Source organism: Pezoporus wallicus, unplaced genomic scaffold (genome assembly GCF_028554395.1).
Source record: "Pezoporus wallicus isolate ANWC-B61680 ecotype Strahan unplaced genomic scaffold, APGP_CSIRO_Pwel_v1 contig_13480, whole genome shotgun sequence".
NCBI lineage: Eukaryota > Metazoa > Chordata > Aves > Psittaciformes > Psittacidae > Pezoporus > Pezoporus wallicus.
Genome location: NW_026641917.1, coordinates 578535 through 599316, shown reverse-complemented (window position 1 = coordinate 599316; position 20782 = coordinate 578535). Strand labels below are relative to the sequence as shown.

General features: G+C 53.2%; 1 protein-coding gene across 7 annotated transcripts in view; it reads left to right on the top strand.

Moving 5' to 3' along the window:
• The window catches only part of RNF220 (ring finger protein 220), a 224270-nt gene that overhangs the window by 84745 nt on the left and 118743 nt on the right, over positions 1-20782 (top strand). For 4 of the 7 annotated variants that reach the window (XM_057425910.1, XM_057425904.1, XM_057425907.1 and 1 more), the window contains exon 3: positions 6251-6325. The exons of the other annotated variants lie outside the window; for them this stretch is intronic. In XM_057425910.1, the coding sequence (XP_057281893.1) occupies positions 6251-6325 (75 nt within the window). The remainder of the gene's footprint in view (positions 1-6250; positions 6326-20782) is intronic. 7 annotated transcript variants of the gene reach the window in all.

Below are 20782 nucleotides of genomic sequence, written 5' to 3'. Positions count from 1 at the left end.
TCTGGCATCACAAAAAGGACTTTTTGTTTCCCCATGAGCAGCTGTGCTGCTCGGTGCTGCCTGTCCGTGGTGTGTAAGCGCGTGGCCCCAGGCTGGCTGTGTCCATGCCCCTGTGCTGTGTCCCACAAAGAGGTGGCATTTGGGATCCAGTTTAGGCCCCAAACCCACTCCCCTTTGCTTTGAGGCTGTGTAAGTTTCAGGGGCTGTAGGACCAAGACTCACTCTCTGTCATGAATTTCCCTGGATGGGGGTGCCGCATTGCTGGTAAAATATAAACCAGAAAAACCCAACACAAGCACAGGGAAGTGCTTTTGGTTGTGGTGGGGGCATGGAAAGGTGTCAGAGTCTGCATTTAATTGGCAAGAGCCTGTACCACTAACCTGCTCATCCTTGGATACTCACTTACTAAGCAAAAGCGCCGGTAGCTCATAGTGTGGATACTGCTTCTCTTTCCCTTGGTGAAATGGGAAGCCCCAAATTTGCAACCCTACAGCATCAGTGCTCTCAGATCCCCCTTTCCTGATGCAACGCTTCACACAAGCACAGAATAGGGAAGCTGCAAGGAAATCTCCTTCACCAAAGGCCTGAACCTCGCAGTGCACACACAGTACAGACCTGCACAGGACTGATGCCCGGCACATGGATGTAAAAAACAGCGCCCTGCCATAAAACATGCACTGCTAGTCTATATATTTTGCAATCCCTTTAAAGATTTTTTTTCTTTAAACCCCTCACCCCAGCTCCCTCCCTATTCTCCCCCCCAAAAATTATTATAAAGAATTATTGCCATTAGTGCGTCTTTCCCAGTGAAAGGAGAAAATCGCCTCATTCATAATTTATACCCTCAATTACTATTAATAAAGAAATATTTCAGCAGAAAATCGCCTGGGAAAATTACACGTAACATTGCATTAACATTCTATTTGAACATTTTCATCACATTTGTTATAGAGTTAATAAGAGGGATATGCTCCCCTGACTTCTTCATGAAATTATGGGCTGCCTATGATAGTTTAATCTTTTAGACTTTATATAATATATTCACTTTACTAATTGAGCTATCCAAGGAGCAGTTAGGGATGTTCTTAAATGTGGAAGACAAAGTAATCAGGGCCGTGACTTCCTGACGAGAAGATCTTCTTCCGGAGATGAGGAGCCGCGTGTGTGAGGAGCACACACGTACGTGTTTGCGTGCAGATGAGCTGCTCCATTAGCCCTTCCCTGCTGTACTCCGAATGAACATGAATGAAGGGTGGAGTGGTTTTTGGACTAGTGAAATAGTCCTCAAAAGCTCTGTTTGTATTTCAGGGTGAAAGGGGTCTGGTGAGCTTGAGCAAGCTATTATTTTGGGGATAAAAAATGCCCAGCATGGGAGTTCCTTAGGAGCACTGCTTTGAGCCTTCACACTCAAACCCCACTCACAATCGTGCACAGGCCACCTCCAGAACTGTGGACAAGGAGCTTATCTGGGGTATACAACCCATCTTCTGCTCTCCCTGGAGCTTCTGCTTCACAAAGTAGTGTGATCTGGGACACACAGTGCAGAAAGGCTTCCCCTCACCCATGGTACGAACCAACCCAGAATTGGGCCAGAGGCAAGCAGCAAGGTAGGTGTGAGCAGTGAGGGATGAGGAGGCACCTGTGGATGGACACTGCTGTGGTGCACCACAGTGGGGCCACCATGGGCATTGCTCTGGACAATATACTTGTCTCAAAACCCCTTGAACAACAGGAAAGCTTTGCTAGCTCTCTCTTCTGCTTGCTCCATCCTCAGCTGCTCTTGGACCCTTTCTTGCACAGAGGTAGTGTCACACACTGAGATTTGTGCCTCTCATCCAGTCTGGCCACTGAATCCAGGTCAGGGTCTCTCTGCAAGACCCTCTTTCCCCTTCATGTGCACATAAGGTGTCCCTTACCACAGATGTAATCCAGAACTCTTGGTTTCAAGCAGGAGGCTTCCTGAGGCAACAGCAGGCAGCAGTCTGCACCAAGACACTGTGGAACAGGGCTGCATCGTCAGCATGCCAGGAGGTTGCTCGCTCATTAAGTCTAAGTACATGCAGCTGTGAGCAGGTGCAAAGAGGGATCCATCACTGCTGAGCAATGGCCCTGCCATGGGGATGAAGGTGAATCTCTGTTCACTGCCCCTGGTGAGGGAGACTGAGGAAGACCAGGATCAGCCTTTTTGTTTCACATCCACAGGGCTCTCATGTCCCCTCTGCAGCCACTGAGACCAGGCATGGGCAGGGAAAGGGTGACAGGGCACAAGGTAGCACGCAGGCTCATAGGTGAGGGTCTGCAGTCACCCCTGAAATCACTCTTGTGATTCCCAGCCTCTGCAAGCTGGTGGCCAATGCTTACAGAAAGCCAAAGGGTTAATGAAAAGCTTTTATACATTTGGATTCATTAGCAGGGACTCATTAAACAGCAAATAAGAGCCTGAATGTTGACAACAGCCCTGCTGAAGGCAGGTCCTGCGGGTGAGGCAGCCCGGGACCACAGGAGGCACATATCACCCCTTGGTAGACCATGGCCAGGGCATTCCACCAGAGATGGGAATCAGTGCAGGAGGGTGCTGGCAGCAAGCATCTCTCCATCTCATACCCAGGGCTTTAATGTCTATTCACAAGACTCAACCGTTCAGACTGCTGATGTGACACCCAGTTCTGTCACCTTGGCAAGGGGGCTGAGATCTTGCCATCTCTGTCCTCCCAGTCCATGTGAGCACATCAGGGAGACAGGGATGGGTGCATGACAGCTGAAACCTGTGGCCCTCCACTTTGGCATGAGGTATGAGAAGCAGAGCACCCACGCATGGTTGTATGAGACCTGCAGCTCCATTAATGCTTTCATGTTGGAGCATGCTTGTCCCTGGCTGGTATCTCATGGAATGTGCTGCACCATCGTTTCAGAGCTTGCATCAAATGTTTTTCTGAGTGATGGTGTGCTACCGGCCAGCACTGGTGGAGGCTGTGGCCACCTGGGCCACTACTGGACAAGCAGCAGCCTGTGCAAGCCTACGTCTCCCTGTTGCCTCCTAGATGGGCAGGAGCCCACAAGCTGCCCTGTGTGTAAACACATGGGGAGTGTGGGATGTTGGGCATCTTTCCAGGGACCCCATAGACAGCCTGGGCATGGCAGAGGCTGAGGAAGGTGAGGCACAGACTGCCTGCTCTGGGGATGGCCACTGCCTGGTCCTGGGCAGGATGGACCACGCTGTAAACAGGACAAGGCTTGTAAACAGGGCTCCAGCTGGGATAAATTTAGCTCGTTGGGGTTGCAGCCCTGGCGCGGCAGGACACGGTGTCAGGGCATTGTCGAGAGGAGATGGGGAGAAAGAAGCTGAATAAACAAACACAGCTTGTCCCTGTTTTTTTTCTGTCCCAGTGTTGTTATTTCAGCCGGACAATTGCCCTGCACATTGAGGGAACAGGCTGGAGTTCAAGTGAATTTAGCTTCCAGCACCTCCCTTTTACATTGTGTTTTCACATGGGAATGTATCTTGGTGTATATGGGGGCGTGTCCATACCTCTGTGAGTGTATGGATAACTCCATGGATGCTCATGAGCATCTCCGGGCTGGTCCGCAGGGTATGGGCTGCTTTGAAGCCCAGGTGAGGCCAAGTAACTTGGTGCTGACTGTCATGTAAGACTTTGCTTTCTCCATGTGCATAGCCAGGACTAACACCCATGGGTGTCCAGGAGCACATGTGCAAGGTGGTCGGTGCTCCGTATGCCTCTGTGCATGCCTCTGTGTGCGGACCAGCCCTAGAAGTGTCCCTTCATGGCAGAGAGGATGCTGTAGAGGTGAAAGTCTTTGCAGGACTTTACAAATGGGGATCAGGACTCCTAAGCCTGTCTCCTCTAGTCCTGACATGAGGTTTGGGCAAGTCCTGTTCCCTTGACAGAATCATCTGTGATCTCAGGAGCAAAGAGCACAGATTTTCTCTCTCAGCCCTGCTCTGTGAGGCCCCAAGTCTTTTCTAAAGGCCATGTTTAGAGGCAGACTAATTTTCATGTCTTCATTTTATTTTTCTCACATCTCTCTGACACACACATACACACACACTCTTCTATTGAAAAAACGATTTTAATACCCATGGCACATTGTCCTGGTGTGATATAAAATCCAATGACATGTGGCATTTGGAAAAGGTCACTTCCCCCATCAGGATTCATTATCCTACCTCAGCCTGGGAAGCCAAGGGGTTGCCCCTTCCTCCACAGACCCCTTGCCCCCTCCCTGGCTGCATGGGGCAAGCAGGGACCAAGGATGAGGCCCTGGGTGGCCATGGTGGGGACTTCGGCAGTGTCAAGGCAGTCCCTGCAGTGAGGGCTCTTGTTTCTCATGTTGATGTCCCTGCCCTTCCCAGTGCCTTCATTTTCCCACCTACCACAGGGCAAAAGGAGTCACAGGGAGGTCCCAGGCCACAAAGCTGACTCTGCCAGGCGCATGGGGCTTGCTTTGGCTTTCACCTGCCTCCCCCTGCTCGCTGCTCCCTCTCTGTTCCCTTTCCTTTCGAGCAGGAGCTGGGTCTTGTGGTGCCCTCACTCTGCACTTTCAGAAGGGAAACACTCCCCTTCCCTGTTTCACTTGTTCAGTGCCTTGACTGGGTTAGTTGGGAAGTGCCCTTTCGTGTCAGTGCTACCACCACCTAGGCGGAACTGGGAAGAGAAAGCAGAGGGGACATGGAAAGCCCAACTCCTCCTTGGCCAGCTTCCAAACCAAGCAAGTGGTCCCCAAGGTGTTTCCAGCTGCTCCCTGAAAAGGCAGAAGGACACAGGAGGGCCAGACTTGCTTGGAGGCTGCCTGGGGATGCTCAGGGAATGTAGTCCCTTGCAGGGCAGCACATGGGCTATTCCTAGCAAGTCATCCTATGGGCAGGGGACTGGGAGCCAGGACTTCTCCACTTGGTCACAAACCACCCTGAGGCGCCTCGATCAAGTCATAACCCTGTTCTCCACCTTCATGGGAGGGAAGAGGCGAGGGTATGTGCACCAAGCATGCAGAGAGCTCTGAGCTGCAGGAAGGGAGGGATGTGGGGAGCAGGAGCAGTTGTTCCTGGGGAGAGGAGGGTTGTTTTTGTAGCAGGGAGCAGGGTCTAATGTCTGTTGAAGATGACTTCTCAGAGTGCTGAGGGTGATAGTGAGCATAGCCCCTTCCTACCGTATAAACACCGATGAGTTATGGGTACCCCAGCCTCTAATTATGCAGTCAGCCCCAAATAGGCTGTGTCTAACGAGGCTGACAGACTAATATCTCAAGAGCCCTTAATGCGTTATCATCTCTTGCTGTATGACCTCATATTTATAACTGCTCTGGTGGGAGGTTGAGAAATGTCCTTCTCTTCCCCCAGCCCCCTCCCCAACTTTCCCCCTCCTCCCCGGAGCAACAGCTCTTCAGCCTCATCTGTTAGGATCAGGAGGAGAGAGGCGACTTCTCTCCATCCATCATGAGTGGGGTTCGCGCTATTAGATGATTAAAGACATTTTTTATAATATTTGGAAGAGGCTTTGAAATGTCTCTCAAACAGTGTGATTAATGCCTGTTAACCCTCGCCTGGCCGGGATGGGGTGGTGGGGATGCGCGTGCATCCTGGGGCAGGGCTCCCTGGGCACCGCAGAGGTCACCCAGCCGTTGGGCACCCCGAGCCCTGTGACAAGGTGTGATTCATGGGCCCGGGGCACCTGCAGGAAGCTCCGGCCTCCAGGCAATTCCTAATGCACCGGGGACTTGGTGGTTTCTGAGGCTGCAACGGTCGGGGCAGGAGGAAGCAGCGCCTGCCCCTTCCCCAGTGCTTACAGAGGGGCCCCGGGGCACTGCTGGTCCCAGTCCATCAGCCAGACCAACCCACACCGGTGCTGTGGATTTCAAGGGTGGGAAGAGAGAGGATGTGAGCAGCCTGTGCCCCTTCACCGCTGGCCTGAGCTGGGCGGTGTTGGCTTTCCTCATTTCCCCTTCTTTTTCCTCCCAATGACTTGCTCTTAGGGACAAGTCTCCTCAGAAAAGAATCATGGGCATCTAGGTGCTCCATTACGATCCACCTTCAGGATGCTGCATCCTTGCTCAGAGTTTGCCATAAAGACCAGTGGGGCTGGGGGACATGTGCCAATATTGTCCAGTATCTACCAAAGGCCAAATCACTGACATTCAATGACATTGGTTCCCATGGGGAGTGGAGATTTGGCCTCCTCCTTTGATCACAGCCGCAATGTTTCATAATCTCAATTTCTTGTCAATTGATTGCCAGATAGAAGCGACAACCAAAGAGGGCCCCAGGCGTCTGCAACTGCCACTCATCGTATGATTTTAACTCTCCCCCTCTGTAAGTTTGCATTATTTTCTTGTTGTTGTTGTTGTTATCTAAAGAAACCTCCCCTCCCTCCCCTTCCAAATATCCTCCCAGAAATCCCAATGCCCTTGTCAATTCGGTGTTCAATGTACACATAGCTGAGAAGGGTTAATGCATGATTAATAGGTGTTTTATTAAAATGGTTAATCTGTCATGATACAGTCCAAAGGATCAATAGATTTCTTATAATCATGGCTTAAAATCATCTTTAGCACTACTGCTTATGGGCTTAAGACCTGGGGCAAGACGCTTAGGGGACCTGGGAGTCTCCTGTTAACTCTTTCTAACCCTTCTGCCATCCGAAGTGTGACTGCAGACAGAGGAAAGCCAACACAGGGCTGTACATTCCATTACTGTTAACATCCACCTTATGATTTATGGGTACTAAAATTGTCACACCTGGGCAACAGAAAAGGGAAACGGAAAGAGGGAGAAACTGGGAATGCAGCTGGATAAATGTTCTTTGTTAGGACTGCCAGCAGCGCCCGAGCAGAGCGAGGTGGGGACATGGCTGGGCTGTCTCTGATCCATTAGTGCCGTCGCAAAGCAGCAAGCCTTGGCCAAGCATCGCCCCATCACAGCCTTGCTCCTTCACTAATGAGTTCCAGCCTTGCACGGGGATGAAGCCATGTGGCTGGTGTGAGGCAGGGTGTTGGTAGCCAGGGAGGACCAGCCCAATGCCACCTGAGCCCCTTCCGTGTCCTCAGCCCCAGAGGTTGCTTTCCCTGCAGATGGACGATGATGTTGGGTCTGGTTGATCCAACCCTTTGGCGTGCCTGGTCCAAGCTGCTGTTTGATAACTCCAGCACTACCATGACAAATCCCAGAGATGCTGAGCTGCCGACCCCCAGCACAAGGTCTCTGCAGGAGGAGGTGCTGTTTAGACAGGCTGACACGGGAGCAGCTGAGCCAGTGCAGGCGGGGGGGAGCGCAGCCCCCTTTCTGCCCCTTTGCTGCCCCACAGCATCCTCTTCTCCACAGCAGAGGAGGGATCCTGGGGTCATGCAGGAGGTCTGTGGTGGAACCTGAATGGCAATGTAGAGGGCTGCACGAGCACTGCACTCTGAGAATGAGGCACCAGTGAGTGGTCCCTGAGTGATTTTCAGAGCCTTGGCTATGGATGTTGGCTGTGCCACTCATGCAATGGAGACCCAGACCTGCTGCCTAGTGAGCAGAGCAGACGTTGGTGTGCTGATACCAGAAACCCCTCCCTGTGCTTCCTTTTCTCTCTTTGAGACGTGTGTGTGCAGCCCCAGCACCATAAGCTTGCCCGACGTTGGAGACCCTCGCTCAGAGGCTACTGGTTGCTGATGCTCTCTGGCAGTTTGGCCACACCAAGCACCATCACCACAGCCTTCTTCCCTCACCTCCTTGCCCTGCATGGCGGCTCTGCCCCACTGCCCACCAGGCTTTGCTCCCTCCCTGATGCCCCAGCCCATGCCAGCCAGCTGGCCTTGAACCATAATTCAGGTAAAATTAAAGCAAGTTCATACCGTTACTTTCTCCTCTTCCCTGCCTGTCCTGCACTCATCCTGCTTCAGAATAACTCCCTCCTGGCAAGAAATCCCAAGTCTTGCCCCATCCAACTGGCGGTGAGTGCCTGGCACAGGGGTCCCAGCCAGCCTCCCACCCCCACTGGTGCTCAGCATGGGGCTGGGAGGAGATTTTCCAGACCCCCAGCGTCCAGCCCTCTCCATCCCTGCCTCATTGCTTATTTCTGGGCCATTATGCTCGACAGGGAGAATTTGTTTCTGTCCAGAGCAGATCCCCAGACAGTCTCAAACCCCTGAGGATTTATCATCCTGAGCATTTGTTTGTGGGTCTCCAGGACCCTCTGCCCCACAGCCAAGCCCAGATACTTCTCTGTCTCCTCCATGGAGCCTGCTATCACCCAGGAGCACTGACCCCTTTCCTCCCCTATGGATGCCCAGGCATGCAGGCTTCCTTGCATCCCAGTCACACACAGGCAGGATGCTGCAATCACAGGGGACATGTCCTACCTACTAGGATGGTGATGGCTGTGGCTCCTCTGGCTTTGTGGTTCACAGGGCTGCTGAGCAAGGTAGCCCAGGGCAGAACATACTGGGTTCCCAGCACAGAAAACCCTTGGGATAATTTGGTCATATTCAGCCTTCCCTGAGACCACTGGCAGGGGAGCCTGGACTTGTCCCCTTGCAGCTCCCACAATGCATCCCTGCTTGCAGTCCTGCTCCATGGCAGCCAAGCATCTGGGAGGGCCAGGAACAAGTAAGGTATGAGAGTTTGAGCCCCCTTTCTTGTCTCGGGGTCAGCACTGATGTTCCCTCATGTCTAATAGAGCTCAAACAGCATCAGCTGCCTGTGCCGAGTGACAGCGGGGTGAGTGGGGCCAGTTCAGGTGCCAGCACCACTGCCTGCCCTCTCCATCTGAGCAGATGCTCAGCTGCCCTGTGGTCATGATGGGGAGGATTTGAGGTCGCTCTCAACAGGTTCAGGTGTATCAGGACAGAGGTAGCAGTTGGCGCAGCAATTAGGTTTGCATTAGAAAGCTACTCTGGAGGCTGCTGGAGTGTGATGGAGAAGGAAAGGGATGCAGGATTGGTCCACCTCATCCGCCTCGTCCCCTCCCTGGCTGCCCACATTCCTCTGCAGCAGCACCAGGAAGGGGGGGAACCAACCTTTGGCACCTTTATTGACACTCCCTGAGTTCATACTGTGCCTCTACAATCTTTCCCTGAGATTATTAAGAATTAATTGATCACTTTTATATTCCCCCCGATACCCAGTGCTGCTCCGCGACAGGCAGCAGGAGGAGGGAAGGAGCCGGGAGGAGGGCGGGGTGTGTGTAAAAACCACACTGATAAATGTTAATTACTCTTTTACAGCCCCTGTCAAATTCCAAAGCAAGTCGTAAATTCATTAAACTCTAACGGATTAAGCACATGCAGCTTATTTAGTCACCATAAACAAGATCATTTGGATGTTGATTTTCCCCTTTTTATTGCTGCAGCAGAAAAAGGGGGGGGGGGGGGGGAAATCAGATGAGGGAAGCAATAGGTTGTTGCCAGGGAGTCAGAAAAGTTTGGATTTATTTCCTATCTTGTTTTCTTGCTCTGTAGCAGCTCTCTGCAGCACATCAGTCTGCGGGCTGTGCCTGGGCAGTGTTTTGGAGGGAGCATGGCCTTACCAGGAGCTACATCTGTGCCCTGAGCAGCATGGATACTGCATGGAATTTGCATGGACAGCCCTAGGGTGGAGGGGCTATGCTGCACAAAAGGTCTCCATGTCCTCTCTGTGCCACATGGCTGCCTTCTTAGTGCTGAGGCTCTTAAAGACCCAAACAAGGTCTGGGTACCAGAGGTGGGATGCTCAAGGACCTTTTGGTGGTGGTTTTGGGCTGGGCTGGCTGTTCTCCAAGGGTAGGTCATCTCTAGCAAGGCTCAACCCGGCCCCTGGGATGCAGGGATCTGCCCTTAGCCACTGTGCAAGGGACTGCACAGGCAGAGTTAGCATAAAAGCATCTCTGCAAATTCTGGGATGTTTCAGCTCATTTAAGTGCTCTCCCCAAGGTGCTGACTATGTCTAAGTGAGTGAGGTGTGTCCCCATCCAAGCCCAGCCATGAGAGAAGAGGCCAGGAAGGGACACCATGCTGGTGGGATGTGATAGGGCACCTCTGGCTGCTCTGAACACAAGACATTGCCCAGGGTCTGCCAACCCACTCAGTGAGCTTGCCATCTTCCACTTGCATGTGTTAATAATGCTGACTGACCTCCTGAGCTGTGAAAGTGGGGGAAAGAGAATAAGAGGAGGGTCATTGGGATTAATTAATACTCAGGGCTTTAATTATGAGTTTCTTCAGCACTGGGCTTCTAACGAGGAGCAGGCACTGAAGCAGCCTCTAGTCCTGCTGCCCCCCAGCTGGCCCGGCTGAGATATCGAGATATCTCCTGCCTCCTTGCAGAGGAGGTGTTACTGGGAGAAGGATGGGAGTTAGTCCCTGGCCACCAGCATCTCTCACTGGGGCTCTGGGCTGTGTGGCCAAGAAGTCACCGCACTGCTGTATAACCCCATCTGTGCTTCAGACTGAGTGCTGGAGACCTACTGCCACTCCCAGCACACCCAGCTCCCTGCCTTGGTACAGTACCTGAGAGTGGGATGGGGACAGGAGGTGGCCTGGGGGACCAGAGGACCTCGATGGATGACACAGCCCAGCCTCCGGTGAAACTACTTCTGGAGCTGCAGGCAGCCGTGTGCTGCAGGCAGCAGAGGGAACTCTCAACACCTCACCAGATATCACTGCCTGCCAGAAAAATACAGGGCTTTTGCTTTAGAGGCTTCAGCAGCACTTTGTCTAAGGGGAAGATGGGCAATGGAGGGGCAACTGCCTTCCCCCAGCCCCAACTCAGTCTGTGTCTCAAACAAGTACAGCCAAGAGGGTCTGAGATGGGTATGTACGTAACCATCATGGTTCTGCTGCCTTCTGCATTTGCCTTGTAGGGGCAGAGGAGCCACAGAAGGTCCCAAATAGGGCAGTGAGGGGGTGCCAGCCTTCAGAGCCCCATTCCCAGCAAGCATTTCCTTCCTCTATGACAGGTATAACATGCACACATAAGTGCCTGCAGAAGCATCCCTGCCCACCAGGTCCCTCCGTGCATTCCCACTGCACAGAGGTGCTCTCTGGAGATCTTCCTGTGCTTGAGTGTGGACGGTACATCCAGGGGTTAATGGAAGGAGTGTGCCCCATGCTAAGCAGTAGCTAACAGCCACTAGCTAATAACTTTATGGCTTCAAAGCAGGGCATTTATCATGCTGAAGTTTGTTTATGCACTAGTTGTATGGCGCATTATACCAGCACTGTGTTGGGCTGATAAATTCTCCTTGACAAGCGAGGCTAGCAATGGGGACTTACCAAGTCCAAAAGACCAGTAGCTTTTTCCTGAACCCTGCTTGACGAGATAAGAATGTTTTTTCCCTCTTTTGTTTTGGAAGGAGGAAAGAAAAAAAAAAATGACAACCTGTAAACTTAAAAGAAGGAGATTTTTGTTCCGCTTAAGTTGCCTGATTCTGTGGTTCCCCAATGGGTCATGGTGGGGACCTGTGGGGCTGTGTATGAAGACCTCTGTGCTGGCAAGTGATGCCAGGAGATATGTACATGTGCCGATGGGCACTGACACCTTGTACAGTGTCTCCAGAAACAGCCTATTTCAGTCCCATCTGCCTTCAGGGAGGGTATTTTGGGGGTAGAAGTGTTAGAGGACACTCTGGTAACCCTCCAGTTCCATCCAGTGTTTCTAAAATGAGCCATAATTGTAGTATTCATCACTATTTTGTGGTTGTGTGTGTGCGATTTCTTGCTGAGCAGCTGCTGCATTCACCTGTACCCCCTCACTCTGGGTTAAACTGCTTTAATCCCACCAATAATAATGACCTTCACATTTCTGCCTTGCTCTACCACAGGAGCCAAACCCACTTTGCAAACATTAACAACCTCAGCCTCCCAGCTCCGTGCAAACATGATGGGTCAGGATTATTTTTCCTGCTGTGGCGGTGGGGAAACTGAGGCATCGAGTAAGGCTCTAGCTGCTCTGAGCCTACCCAGAGGGGCACCCTTTGCTTTAACCAGTGGACCAATTTGGACCAGTGTGAGCTTTCCTGGGTCTCACCTGGGGAGCAAGACTGCCTGACTGGTGGGATGCAGCAAGATGGACCCTTCCAAGCCCTGTTCCAACCTGGCCTTGAACACTTCCAGGGATGGGGCAGCCACAGCTTCTTTGGGCAATCTGTGCCAGCGCCTCACCAACCTCATAGTGAAGAATTTCCTCATAATATCTAATCTAAAGCTGCCCTCTTTCCATGTAAAACCATCTGCCCTTGTCCTGTCACTACGTGCCTTTGTAAAAAGTCCCTCTCCAGATTTCATGTAGCCCCTTTTAGGTACTAGAAGACTGTTATAAGGTCACCCCTGAGCCTTCTCTTCTCCAGGCTGAACAAACCCAGCTCTCAGCCTGTACCCAGAGCAGAGGTGCTCCAGCCCCCTGGTAATCTTCATGGCCTCCTCTGGACATGCTTAAGCAGGTCCCTCTTGTGTTGGAGGCCCCAGAGCTGGGCACAGTACTGCAGGTGGGGTCTCATGAGAGAGGAGTAGGCAAGAAGAATCCCCTCCCTCGACCTGCTGGTCACATTCCTTTTGATGCAGCCCAGCACACAGTCAGCTTTCTGCAAGTGCACACTTCTGGGTCATGTTGAGCTTCTATGCACATCTGCAGGTGCCCCCCAGTGAGGGCATCTTACCTGTGCACACCTCTGTGCGCATGTATGGGTGAGCATAAACATGTATGCATTGGTGCACTGTGCATCTCCATCTCTGTGCAGCATTAGGATCCACCCACGGCTGCATCCCCAGCTGTGTAGCCATCTCCATCTGCGTACCTGTTGCATCCCGACTGTGTACCTGTGCTGTTGTGCATGGCCCTAGCTGCGGGTCTGCATCGCTGCGTGCAGTGACCCTGCAGGCTGTAAATACTGGCAGTGTGGCGGGGAGGTTGAGCGGTTTATGGCTCAAGGTCAGGCCCATGAATCATAAAAAGGTGTCGGAAGGAGCATTAACTCGTAGCCTTCGCTTGGTCTCTGTGTGGTTTCAGGCGGGGCCCTGGAGGCAGTGATTAAAGGGTGCACCTTCCCCTTTCAGTTTTACGGTAAAAGGAAAGCAGTAAATTAGAAGCCCACAGGCTGGGGCAGGCCAGGTCCCGCCAGCACAACAACCAAGTGAGTACCTGCCGTGCGCCCTGAGACCCTGCCACCACCTCTGCACCCACAAGCAGCATGGTTCGTTCACAGCCCCTTCCCAAGGCAGCTCCTTCCCAAAGGACAGGGTCCAGATGTGTGTTGGGCAGGCGGCCGTGCTCATGATGGGTACATCCCTCCATCGTTGTCCAACTGACTGCTTGGTATGGTCAGGAGCGCTCAGCCCTGCTCACCCACAGGGCAGCAACACCTCTTTGCTCTGCATCTTTTTACAACTCCAGCTATAATTAACTCAAGTAATAAAATTTTTCTAATCCAAATAGATACAATTAATGTTTAATGTCCCTGTTTTCTTGAGAATTGCCAGGACTATTAAGAGCTGAATACTGATCGAAGAGGTGAGGCAGATGTTTCTGCTGATGAGGTGGGATTGTTGGGGCAGAGCAGAAAGCCCTGGTAATGATCAGGGCTCTGCCCTACATCCAAACCTCGGGACAGAAAGTTGGGGCTGGGGAGAGCAGGGGTAACATCCAGCACTGTGGGGCTGACCCTGGCCCACGGAGGAAAGGCTGAAAGATGCTTGAAGGATCCTGCTTTTTCCTACTGCCCAGCTATAGGTAGTCTCCAGTATTACAGCCTTATGGTGAGCACCCTTGCGGGGCATTGAGGGAGGTTTTAACTCCTGGAGAAGGGTTTTTAGGGATGGAGGTGTGAACGCATCCTTCCCCATCCTCATCCCAACAGCAAGTGGGATATGGGACATATGCAGTAACACCTTCCCCAAGCTGCTGCTGCTGCAGCCAGCCCCATAAGGCATAAGAAAAGAGCCGGGTGAGTTTGTCCATCGCCAGGCTGGTTTCCCCCAGCTCCTGCCCCCTTGGCACGGATGCTCACCCCCTGACCTGCCTGCAGGACCTGCGGGCTGCGGGTCAGGCTGCCACCACCTGCCTGGTATCTGCAATAGCAAGGGCTCGGGTGCAGGAAGGATGCTGGAGCACATCTGCCCGTGGGACACTGCACATCTGCCCGGGAGCACTGCACATCTGCCCGGGGACACTGCAGGTATCTCAGCCCTTATGGCCGCTGGCATATGGAGGGGAGGCTGAGGCTGGGATGAATGAAAAGCCCATGCACATGCTCTGCCCCTGTCCCCGGGCTGGCTGCAGCATTAAAAGTCTCTGAGGAAGGGAAGAATGGAGCCTAGCAGCTTGCTGGGAGGGAAAATTCTTCTCCTCTCCCTTAAAAGAAAAAGTGCCTTTTCCCTGAGGAATGGCATCGTGGAGCCCTGGAATTGACGGGGCTGCCAGAACTGATGGATGGCACTGGCGGAGGGAGCAAAGCGGGTCAACAGAGCAGAAATCAGCAGGCACAAAGAGAGCATCCCCGCTAACCAAGGCAGGCAGTGACACTCCGTGCCGGGCCTGGGCCCACAACAGCCCCCTCTCTGTTGGTCTGGAGAGCTGGCACAGCTGGGGTACCTGGGGTGCCATCCTGCGATGCCCCCAGGCTCACCCCGACTGCACCCGTCGACAAGAAGGGCCTTTCTTCATCCCTACACAAGCCCTGATTGTTCAGATGCTTCCCCTGCCACTGCCTTGTGCTTCTGCTCTTCCCAGAGGCAGTTCTGGGAGGAAAGGGAGGATTTGGAACATCTGTATGGCCAGAGCTGCTGGGGCTTCAAGGTTTCTAAGGGGGCTGAGGCTCCTCAGGCAGCTCCAGAGCAGGACATCTTGGTTCTCTTGGCATCTGCTGTGCATCTCCCCTTGCCTCAGTTTCCCCGCTGGTGGCTGCATGCATTTGAGTCGAGGCACCCCAAGATTTGGGGAGCTGCATTGCCAGCTGCCCACCGCAGCCTCAGTGCAGTTAGTTGTTCTTCCAGGTCCTCTGCCTTCCCTCCCAGGTATACGGTATCTATCCTACCGGCCATCCCAGAGCTGAGAGGGAGGAATTGAAAAGTGGAAGCCTGGGCTGGTGTGGGTCTCTGAGGGCTGCTCCAAGCAGGGACCTGACCATGTTTTAAGGCTGGTGGGAGGAACTGAGTTTTCATCAATGGTGGCTACAGGAAGAGACTGAGAGACTGGGGATGAATCAAGCTTAACCTCACTGGAACTTGTGTGCAGACTCTGCTTCCTCATGAGAGGACATGCTTCCCAGTAGGAGAGGGGACAGCAGCTTATAGGGATGCTGGGGGGATGCTGGCTGTTGTGTTGTGACTGGGACTCACAGACACCCACTCTAGCCTGGGAGCCTCTTCCTCTGCTGGCAGGAAATGTCTCCTTCCTGAGCACTGTCCATATCAGGCACATGTGGGAGGACAGGATCTGTCCCCATCAGCCACATGTGGAAGGGAAGGATCTGTCCCCATCAAGCATGGGTGGGTGGGCAAGATCAGGAATCGATCAAAGGATGGAGGCAGGCCATGCTGAGCTGTAGAAAGTGACAGCTCTTTTGGAGAGCTGGAGTAAAACAAGGGTGCAGTGAGCTGCAGGCTTGGGATCCAGGAATGCAGGCTGCTCCCTTGTCTCTTGTGGGGGCAGCAGGACTTTCCCCTTTCTTCCCCTAGAGCATAAAGGCAAGAACAAGTTCCTGCACCACCTGAGAGGCCATAGCCCTTTGCCCAGGTCCCCCTGGACAGAGGCTCACAGTGCCCTCCAGGGATGCAGAGCTGCATTGCCCTCCTGCAGCCTGGGGATGTGGAGCAGATCTCCCAGCAGATGAATGGCAGGAAGAAGCCCAGGAATCCTGGCTCCTGTCCCATGCTCTCCAGCAGGGAGCTGTTAGGCTGGAGGGACCTGTCTCTGGAGGGATCTGAACCCCAGACTGACTTCTTTGCTCCCCAACAAGCCCTGCTGCCGAGTCCCTCTGCAGCATCAACCAGCAGCTGCAAGGAGCAGGAGTGTGGGGAAGGGGCTCAGCTTCAAATCGATTCTGAGCACTGTGATAAGAATCTCTTATCACCCTTGTCATTGTAATGGCTGGGACTGAAATGCTGGGCTGAGAAAGGGCCAGATTTCTGCATGACTGGCGGTGAGGAGAAGACAGGGTGCAGCAGGGAGGCGGTGGTGGCTCTGGGATGAGGTCCTAGTGTTTCAAGCATCTGATTGCCCTCACCAATGATGACAAAACCAGCTCTCCCTTCCTTTCCCAGCCTTGAGGCTGCCCCATCACCTTGCCCAGTTCCTTACAAGGAAAGATGCTCCTGGTGACATGGGTAAAATGCAGGGATGAGTCCAGCAGATCCAGAGCATGCATGGGGATAAGGGACACACAGAAGAGCAGGCCAGAGGGCTGAACACTGCCAAGAGAGACCAGGAGTGAAGAATGGGAAGCTCTTGCTCCCACCTCTGCAGCTCCTTACAGCCTCTTCCCACCTCCCGCTGGGCTGGGCTCAGGAGCAAGGAACAAGATAGGAACCCAGGAGCCGGTGGAGTGACAGGGGTCTGGAGTGGGTTTCCAGGCCATTGGGAGTTCTCTGTTCCCATTACTGTGCAAAAGCAGCTTTTTCAGTGGGTAAGGAAAAGGGAGCACTAAGCTTACGTGCTCTGGGTGGTATTGGGCTAAGCAGTGGCAGCATGGAGTGTCCTCAGCCCTGCAGCAAGCTCTGCCTTTAACCCCCCGTGCTTCTCCCCTGTGCGTTTATTCACAACTGTTGACTGGGATTCCAAGGTCATGCAGAGACGCAGATGACATCTAAGCTTGCTGCAGTCCCCAGCATCTCTGGACCCAGAAATCTCTGCCTGTCTGGAGCATCTCCTCCTGCTCAGCTTTCCTCTGGTGTACAAGCCCGAGGAGATTAAACAGGGTCCTGCAGCAAGGCCACTGCTCCTCCTATAAACCATGTCGCTGGGGGATGTGTTAGCTTTCCACCCCCTCACCCTATTCCCCTTTGCTGTGGCTGTGCAGGATGTCCTGCTGCCCGGCGGCCATGGCCATGGCCAGGCAGGGACCATGGTGCTGAGGAGGGCAGCACTGCTCCACAAGTCTTGCTGAGGGTCCATAGCTGCCTGGGCGGTTTTGCTGCTGGGTACACATTGTTGGTGGCAAAACAACGCGCACACACACACACACACACACACCATGCTTGGAAGATGCCCTGAGCCCCCTGCACACGGGTACCCTGCTGCTGGTGGCTTATAGCCAAGGTGAGGCTATAGCGCTGCAGAGCTGGGGGCTTGCAAGCAGGGGCTGTATCAGGCTCCACAGTTGTTCTGCTGGAGAGGATGGCTCTGAAGCTACAGGCTCTGTTCTTCTACCATGAACCAGGTCCAGGTTCCATGGCTGCTCCCGGCTTGGTGGCTGGGAAGCCAGCGGGCAGAGGTGCTGGTGTGGTGCTGAGCAGCTCCAGAGAGGCACCTTGGGACTCGCCTGTTTAATTCCAGGAGGAGCAGTGTCAGGTTGAGTGGAATTGGCCCCTCTGCAGGATTTATTCATTTCTCCTTCCCTCTGCCTCCTGCCAGGGGCTGAGCTAAGACCCTGCACGGCGCAGTCATCTCACTAAAGCCAAGGGGGGCTTAGTGCTTAAATGGTTTTCATGCTGCCACAGAGTTTAGTGCTTGTCAACACGGCCGAGGTCTTGCCAAAGAGCCTTGACAAACAGAGCAAGGGGAGAGAGGGCACCAGTGCTGGGAAGGGGGGAGCACATGAACTGAGTCTCCAAACCACCCTGTGTACATGGGAATGTTGCATACCAGCTCAGTGTGTCCCCTCCAGCACAGATTTGGCTCTCCCATGCTGCAGTAAGAGGTGCATCTGGCCCAGCTCTAAGTTTAAACCTCATGGAAACACGTTCATTAAGCCTCACTAATGTGAAAAAGCAGAGCTCACTCACGGTTTTCAAGCCCTTGCTCTTGTAGGCTCTTGCAGAAACAGTTGCATGCATATGAATATGTTTTGTGCTCTCTGTATATCAGGCTGCTTTTAGCACTGGCGTGAGCCCGAAGCCGGAGGGGCTGTGTGAGTGCCGCTGCAGTAACGTTCCGGCTCTGCAGATGGGGATAGCAGAGCTCAGAAACCAAGCCCAGCTCCAGATGCCACTTGGAAAGCTTGCCCTGCCTGGGGAGGGTGAGGAAGGCACCCGCACCTCCTCCAGCACCCCAGCCTGACCCGATGGGTGGAGAAGACCTTAAACCCATCTCCTTGCCTTTTGAGTGGCTGGATTTGGCAGTGATGGATTTGCTTTGGCCATGGGATAGCTCAGTTCGAGCTCTGGGACATAGATCTGACATGGTGCAGAGCTGGCAGCGCTGAAGTCCCCTGGGAAGCCATCCCACATCTCGGTGGCAGCATGGAGAGCCAAGGAGGCACATGTGGTGGGGCAGGCAATAGCAGTCCCCGAGATGCCCATCCCATGGGATGTGCTGCTGCCGCTGGGTCACTCCAGTCAAGTGTTTGAGCAGGACTGGGAGGAGAGCTGGGTAGTTTTATGGGCAGTAATAGTATTTACAGCCCTGTTGGCTGAGGCACTGATCCAGGGGGAAAGGAGCCGACTCCCTACGAAAACCAGATTCCGACATTATTTGCCTCCAGCCTTCCCAAGGGCAGGATTGGCCCCATCCTTTTCTTGAAGCACCATTAGATGACCATTGCCCACAGGTCGGTCCCACCTGACACAGCCAGCATTCCTGTGCTGGTGAGGTCCTCACCTCACACTTCTCCATGGGTTAAGCCATTGACTTCCACAGGAAGTGTCAGGGATTTTCTTTCTTCATCCTACTCCTTGGTTTTGTCCTGGCATCCACAGTAACTGCTTCCTTGGCAGCTCCCCTGCCTGATGGGCAGCCCTGTGCACACCCCACATTGTTTTCCCATCACCTGCCATAGGCCCCGCATGTTTTCACTTAGTCGACATAGGGAAAGGCTGTAAAACATATGTCTGCTTCCCAAGGAGAGAGGAAAAAACGACTCCAACAGCTTGGTCCAGTTAATGGCTTGGGCTCTTGACTCCACGTTTGGTTTTGCAAGGACTTTTGTTTCGTGCTCTGCATTAGCTGGCCCCCTTCTCTGACTGGACCAAGGTGTGCGTCTGGGGGGAAGGATGCTTGGAGAGGGGAGCATTCTCCTCACAGAGCATGGAGGGACTGTGTTGTCCCCCAGGTGCAGGCAGAAAGGAGCACTCCCACCCTCACGGGCTCCTCCCAGCACAGCTCCCCATCCATCCCATACATTTACCTAACGCTAATGAGACATATTGATTGGAATGATGGGATTTGTAAAGGTCGCAGGGTTAAAGTACATAAAACCAGCCTTTCTGGAGCTGCAATATCAGGGCCGATGGGTCTGGTGGGAGAGATTAAAGGCCTCGTGCTGCAAGAATGGAGAGAGCTGACAGCAATTACATTTCAGATGTGTGCATAGTTATAACCCCCCCTCTACAAGACAAGCGACCATATCCCCACCATCGGAGAGCAAGTCTCCACGCCCCCATCTCCCTTTCAAGAGCAGGATTTCAACAGTGGAAATCAGGGAATGAAAGAATGGAAGAAAGGCAAAAAGGGAGAGAGAAAGACTGGAGATCCCTTTGGAGAGGTGGTGCCAGCCCCATCCCTGTGGTTGGGCTTATACCCCTGGTTTGGGATTCCCAGCTGAGCTGTTATGGCACCACTGAGCTAAAATCACACTGGAATGTGAACTCTGAAAACACTGCAGTCCCTTTTGTTAGGGCAGGACTCCCACTACTGGTAATGAGCTGGCAGGTCATTAGAGCTCTATCTGTCCCCTGGAAAGGTTCACGCTTGAGGGCTGGAGGAGTCCAGATCCCTGGAACCACAAGTGCAGTTGGCTGAAGATTTGTCCTAGGACAGGGTTAACAGGTCTTGATGTAGGAGACAAATGGATCTGGACATCACTTTGTATAGAGGTGTTTCTCAGTCACATCCTGGGATGACTGGGAGCTCAGTCCCTTGTGCTGTGCCCGTCAAAGGTATCTCCTGGACCTGAAGGTCCAGCACAGCTCTGGTGGCATCATCTCACCATCATCCCTCCTTGCAGGCCTATCTCTGCACCAAGTCTTTGGTTGAAAACAGAGAAGAAAACACAGCCAGGGCAGTTGTACCACCCGAATGTTGTGTGGTTTTAGCATCATGGGCTCCTGTGCTGGTTCTGAGGTGCAGGGGAATAAACGTGTGCCTCAGTGGAGGGAACAAGTAGACAGAGACAGAGGCTATGCTGTGGGATACACTCATGTTAAGGAAGGATTATTGTCAACAATATCACTACACACAGAGACAGATAAATTAGCTCCACGACCAGGCTTCATTAGCCCAGGCTTAAAGCCAGGAGGAGGTCCAGCTCAAGGGCCTTTCAGCCCCAGCTCATCTTGACTTCACATCACCCACTGTACCTCTCACAGCAGGATTAACACCAGAGGTGCCTGGGACTCAGGGAACCTGGCTCCATCTGGCATCACACCAAGCCAGAACATGAGCAGGGGCTGCACTTCCCCAGGGATGAGCCTCAAGATGAAATCCAGCAGAGAAAAGGAGCTGTCTACCGTGCAAGAAAGGAGGCACGTTGCTCTCCTGTAACTGTAGCTGTCTCTGGCTTAGAGCCTTTCCCTGGTGACAAGGCAGGGCTTAGCACATGGCATGAAGAACCAGCGATCGTAATAGCCCTGCAGAGCAATTGTGCGCAGCAGCTTTTCCCTGCTGCCCATTCACACATGCTGGAGCCTGAAATCCTCCCCAGAGCCCTGCCAAAGGGATTGAAGC